Here is a 6400-nt window from a genome sequence, read left to right as displayed (position 1 = left end):
CTATACAATTAAAAAAAAAACATTTAAATTAAGGAAAGTCAAGTGAGAAAACCCGACGATGGGCCCTCATAGAGGAGAAGCTGCGAGGAAGATGTGTAAGATGGACTCAGATTAAAAGACGAATTTGGCAAACATCAAATGCCATAAAAGTCTAATGTCCAAAGCTATTAAAATTCTGTTGATGGGCAAACCCCGATAGAAACTATGATATTAAAAAAAACTATTACAAATACGTGACTCTGCCAACGACTATTACAAAAAACAAGAATTCCAAGCTTCTCGTTCCGTATTGATGATCACAAAGGAAGGACATGCTTAATTAGTAATAAATAATAATATTTCATAATAAACAATAGTTATTTTAGAATAAAGAACAATAGTTTATATTAACAAGGGTTTGTTGAATAATTGTAAGGAAGAGTTTTATAAACTTCTCGCGGAAGAATCAAGGTAAGTTTTTAAAAATAAAATAAAAATGTCCTTGCAAAATTTATTATCTAAATTATGGACCGTTCGCCAGTAATTGTCTGTGACCGACGACGTGGAAGGTTTTCCTGAACCGGGAAGAGTGCAATGTGGATATGTGGTTGTCGAACAGCAAATTGCAATGGATAGCGTGAATGTAGAGGATAATTCCTATGCTATCCAAACTGGCAAAAATCCTACCAAATAAAAAAACAGTAATCGAAGACATAGGCTCCGTTTAGCACCTCATTCAATTATGTGGGTATGTTTTAGAAATTGCTGTGGTGGCCTCTGATGAATTTCCTGACTGGTTAAGTTTTTGGAGCAATTTCTGTCTATTGCAACGTAAGCCTTTTGTGGAGGTTGAAATTGAGCATACTACCACCATGAAGCTTCAAGATGAGGGTGCTGTAATGTTGTTTTCAAAATCTAGAAAACGAAATGGTAATCCAGTTTTTTAATTTTTTAATTTTTATTTTTTAATAATATATTTTTCTGTTTTCTGTTTTCTGTTATGAAATCCTAGAACATCTGTTCATGAGATGCGAGGCAAAGTGCAACAATGGGTTCAAATATTTTCAACTTCTATGAAAGTTACCAAACGTTGTCGAAATCAATTTATAAGTAATTTTATATGGATGTGTTTTGAGGGTTGGGGTTGAACACTTATCAAGCTTTAGGTAGTTGATATTTGGGTTTCTTGAATTTTGATGACTGTTAGCCCTTGAATAGGGCATTTTAGTACTTTTAGTACAATGTTCTAAAAGATTCTTTAGATCCTGAATTGTGATTTTACTTCTAAACCCAAAATTCCGTCTGATTTCGCCTTCCAAAATCATCTGATTGCCAAATTCAGAACTGGGTTTTCAAATTGTGTTCATGAAAGCCTGAGATTTTACTTTCTCTTATTTTTCTTTGACCTTTACTAGACTACTGATTGCAAAACATTGTTTGTAAGGAGATATGGTAGCTGACGGCCAGCTGTTTGAGAGAGTGGAAGAGATGATCATTCAGACCCCTCCTCCGCCATCCAGGAGGAGGCAGAGGTCTCCTCCTCTTGATAATGGCGGAGCTATTCTGGACAATGGCGGAGGAGAAGATCTTCAGTTATCGGAGAGGAGAAGGGCACTATTTGACCCTCTGGGTCCAACAAAAGGCACTGACAATAGCAATCTGCTTCCTCCACCTGACTTTGATGCTGCAACATATCCTAAAGGGTGGGTTGTGGGAAAGAAGAGAAAACTTGTAAATGTAGATGTGGTGGAGAGTATGCGCCGCATTGCTATTCAAGAAATGAATAGAAAGGTTTGCTTTCCCTACCTGATTTTGGTCCTTTTTTAATTTTGTGCTCAGTTCTTTATCCCCTTAAGTGCTACTTTCTGGAATGCTTGACCTATTCTTTTTCTCTTTAGGCTGTCTTGAGATGCCTTAGGGTGCCGTGTTTTTCAAATAAATTCATCTTGTATCACACAAAAGAACTTGATAGATAAATCAGCAAGTTGCAAAAAAGGAACAGAAATGCAAGGCAACTGCCTTGAGTATTGTTCTCTATAAAGCCAATTGCTTGTGTTTGCTTTCCCTACCTGATTTTGGTCCTTTTTTAATTTTGTGCTCAGTTCTTTATCCCCTTAAGTGCTACTTTCTGGAATGCTTGACCTATTCTTTTTCTCTTTAGGCTGTCTTGAGATGCCTTAGGGTGCCGTGTTTTTCAAATAAATTCATCTTGTATCACACAAAAGAACTTGATAGATAAATCAGCAAGTTGCAAAAAAGGAACAGAAATGCAAGGCAACTGCCTTGAGTATTGTTCTCTATAAAGCCAATTGCTTGTGTTTGCTTTCCCTACCTGATTTTGGTCCTTTTTTAATTTTGTGCTCAGTTCTTTATCCCCTTAAGTGCTACTTTCTGGAATGTTTGACCTATTCTTTTTCTCTTTAGGCTGTCTTGAGATGCCTTAGGGTGCCGTGTTTTTCAAATAAATTCATCTTGTATCACACAAAAGAACTTGATAGATAAATCAGCAAGTTGCAAAAAAGGAACAGAAATGCAAGGCAACTGCCTTGAGTATTGTTCTCTATAAAGCCAATTGCTTGTGTTTGCTTTCCCCACCTGATTTTGGTCCTTTTTTAATTTTGTGCTCAGTTCTTTATCCCCTTAAGTGCTACTTTCTGGAATGTTTGACCTATTCTTTTTCTCTTTAGGCTGTCTTGAGATGCCTTAGGGTGCCGTGTTTTTCAAATAAATTCATCTTGTATCACACAAAAGAACTTGATAGATAAATCAGCAAGTTGCAAAAAAGGAACAGAAATGCAAGGCAACTGCCTTGAGTATTGTTCTCTATAAAGCCAATTGCTTGTTTTGTAGACTGGCTGTATGCTGGTAAAGTCACTCGCTTATTGTAACATGCATTCACTTTTCCAGATATGTGTATATAGGACTATTACTTTCGTACTTTATGTTAGATTGGGCTATAACAGATTGCTTAACATTACACACTGCATAAATGCTATTTCCTTTGAGTGAGTGGCCTTTGCGATCTGATGTGTCATGGACCACACACTGGGGAGAGAATATTACGAGTAACTTGTCTCATATGGGATTATTTTTTGGCTCAATCCCCTGTTGGCTACTCCTTTCGAATGATAGTGACATCATTGCCAACTAGCATGAATCTGAAATTTCAATTTCTGAAAGGTCTCAAAGAGACACAAATATTTCCTCTTTTTCACACATTTTATGTGTTGCAGATTTCTTCACACGTTTCTTGTCTATCAAATAATCAGAATGTCTATTTGATTGCTAACCGTTATGCATTTGACATCTTTAGCACTTGACTAAACATTTCATTGTTTCCTGTATGTTGAATCACTTCATTTCTATCATTTTAAGCAAAGTGTCTATTCATCCAGTACTATCATCTATTTGGAATTGTTATATGCTTTTTACAATTTCTATTAATGGATTTTAATTCATCACTCTGGAATATTTTGGCAAATTGAGGGTCTCAGTTTTTTATTTCTAGGTGAAGGATGTGTTTTTTGTGGTCATTTATCATTTGAAAACTGAGATACCGATTCAGGTATGGGTTTGAGTATGTCCGTGTATATATGTGTGTGTGTGTGTGTTCAAACATCAAATTTATAAAATATAAACTATATCAGTTATATATATATATATGTATGTATGTATGTTCAAACATCAAATTTATAAAATATAAACTATATCTTTTATAACTTTAAGAAGAGTGATACTTATAAATCCATAATTGCCAATAAATATCAAAAAATAGAATATTTTGATGCCTCGTTCATAATTTGCAAAAATGAAATTACTCAAGTCTCAAAATGTCATTACACAATGAAAATTCAAATTATAATCTATTTTAATATTCATGTTCTTTATCAGAAGCATCAAGGTCAATATCAACATTTGGCTCAATTTCATTTGAACCACAATCAATTGGATTGCCACTACCTCTAGCTGTGTCAAGTGCAGAAGTTGGTTCAATTTCATTTTTCAAAGTTAAAACATTTGACAAAATGTTAAATCATTAACAACACAAGGAAAGTGATTTCACAAAACATAAGCAAAGAGCTGCTACAAATGCATAATGTAAATCAACTGAAATCAATCTCAGTAATGCTGATATGAATTCTAGTAACCCTGTGCTCATAGGTATAGCTCACAAATGCAACTGAAATGATATTTAATTGCTTGTTTGCTGGCATATTCCGATAAAAAATGCTGTCACAAAGTTGTGAGAGTCAAACTGAGGTTTTAATTTATGAAAATGCTTGGGTACAGCCCTTGGTACTTCCTAGTTGCCTGGGTTTTCTGTGGGTTTTTCACAGGAGGACCCACAGAGAACCCAGGCACCCAGGAAGAACCCAAGATGTACCCAAGCCGTACCAAACCATACCCGTACCCAAACAGTACTGCACCGGGACCCGGGCTAAAACAGAAGAACCCAGTATCTTAGTTTGAAAACTTTGAAAATCACGGAGAATATTTTTCACCTGTAAGCATTCATATGCTTCCAAATATCTATGAAGCTTGATGCATTATCCTTCTGATTATTTCAACTACCACTTGGATATATCTTAAAAGACAACCACCTGAGATGGTGAAATCTCTGGCTGTGTTTTTCTTGTTTTCTGAGCCTGTTTGTATAAGATTTCCTACATTTTATGCTTGTCACCAGCACAGATGTTTGAGATTTTGGTACAAAACATCTCTGGCAGTGTCCCTTTCCCATTTTCATGTTCTTCAAATTCCTTTTTAATTAGATATGATTTTTTGGCATTCCATCTTTTTTGAATTCCAACTGTTTCCTATTATATAATGCACACATCTATTGTTTCAAGGGTTATACACACCCTTTCTCTCTGGTTAATACTTACATCTTGAGCAATTCCTATGCCTGTGATTCCTCCATGAAACTCTGCTGAAGTGTTACCTTGTTTCCTGCATCAATTTATTTTTCTACGACTCATAATTTTTCCATCTTGAATTTTAAATTTTGTTGTTTTATCCTTTCTTCCTTTCCTAGAGATATACTATTTCATATATTGACATGCAGACCAAGTTGTACAACCTTCAGAACAGATCCTATTCGAGTAAGGTCGTATTATTTCATATATTGTACTTCTGAAAGCTTTAAATTGTTTAACTTGATTTAAAATTTACTCTGTAGACAATTTTCTCATTATACCTACCTTGCTTATTTATTTCTTGCATCAATTTAGTCCAAATCATGATATTATCTCATAGAGTTGCTTTTGTTAAAGTGACTTGACGAAAGCTTTGAGTTTGGTGTTTTGGAAAAACAGGACAGGGAAATAAATGGATTGAATGAACAGTTAGAAGAGGATTCTCGCTCTCTAGAGCATCTTCAATTGCGCCTTCAGCAAGAACGCAACAAAAGAATGGAGGTCGAGAGGGAGAATGCTACACTAAAAGATCAGATATCAATGTTGAATGAAATGCTTGAACAAGATGAGGATGCAGAAAATATTGATGACTAGTCAATATTTGAGAGTTTTTTCTTAAAACTATTCTTTACAAAATTCTTTTAAGGTTTTCCATTAAAATCAGGTAAATTTTCTGTCTGTTTAGCAAAGAGATCGATTCTGGGTGTACCCTCATTCTTTTAGAGGCCAAAGGTAGCATGTAAGTACATATTTTAAGATAATAGATTTGTACAGTATTGGGATTTCTGTCACTGGTGAAGTAGAGATAATGGGGAAAATTTGGGCTTTTCTCGATCTTGGTCAGTATATGGTGCGAGCCACAATAAACACTTGCTCCTTGCAATCCGGATTTGACTTTCTGATATGTGAAAGTTGTTAATCTTCTGAATATTAAATATGGTACAAATGAATAATTTAATGTCAAGCTAGCCTTTTCCATTTACTGTTTGTACATGATGAATTAGCTAAATATTTGTCTTATATCTGCATTCCTAGGCGTCCTTTTCTAAGTTAACGATTGCTTGATCATTGCTTTTCTTCCGGAAATAGATCATTACATAAAATATTGCAGGTTACAACCTTCAGTCTTATCACGTAGGGAACCTATCTATAATTATCATACCTTTTATTCTTGTGTCTCAGTTTTATTTTCTAGCCATTTCCACATTTTAACTAATATTCAAAAAGTTAAATGCATGAACAAATGAAAAATTATATTTATTGTTAATTGTAATACTCCAGTCAATGATAAAACATGAGGGTGTGCTTGTGTGCTTTCTAGTACTAGCTAATGGTAATAATACTGAAAGAACCCATTTCATTTGACTATTTATTTAAACTCAATAGATAATGGCACATTCTAACCAACAGCAGCACACACATGAGCTAATACTGTATCTACACAAGGAATCACAAAACAAATTCAGACATGCACTATTTGAGAATGGCGATTATCTTAATAATGT

At 34.7% G+C, this 6400-nt stretch overlaps 1 protein-coding gene across 3 annotated transcripts; it reads left to right on the top strand.

The window, feature by feature from the left end:
• Positions 1–450: 450 nt before the first annotated feature.
• On the top strand, positions 451–5877 carry LOC131064546 (protein HEADING DATE REPRESSOR 1). Of its 3 annotated transcripts, none has more exons than XM_057998702.2 (3): positions 451–909; positions 1436–1770; positions 5295–5877. In XM_057998702.2, the coding sequence occupies exons 1-3, from the start codon at positions 852–854 to the stop codon at positions 5487–5489; spliced, it is 588 nt and encodes a 195-aa protein (XP_057854685.2). In that variant the 5' UTR covers positions 451–851; the 3' UTR covers positions 5490–5877. The 3 variants fall into 3 exon arrangements, with proteins under 3 accessions (XP_057854685.2, XP_057854684.2, XP_057854683.2); XM_057998701.2 differs by having other exon boundaries at positions 452–909; positions 1427–1770; XM_057998700.2 differs by having other exon boundaries at positions 454–909; positions 1424–1770.
• The last annotated feature ends 523 nt before the right edge of the window (positions 5878–6400 follow it).

This window comes from Cryptomeria japonica, chromosome 4 (genome assembly GCF_030272615.1).
Source record: "Cryptomeria japonica chromosome 4, Sugi_1.0, whole genome shotgun sequence".
NCBI lineage: Eukaryota > Viridiplantae > Streptophyta > Pinopsida > Cupressales > Cupressaceae > Cryptomeria > Cryptomeria japonica.
This window is presented reverse-complemented; position numbering and strand designations above follow the sequence as displayed.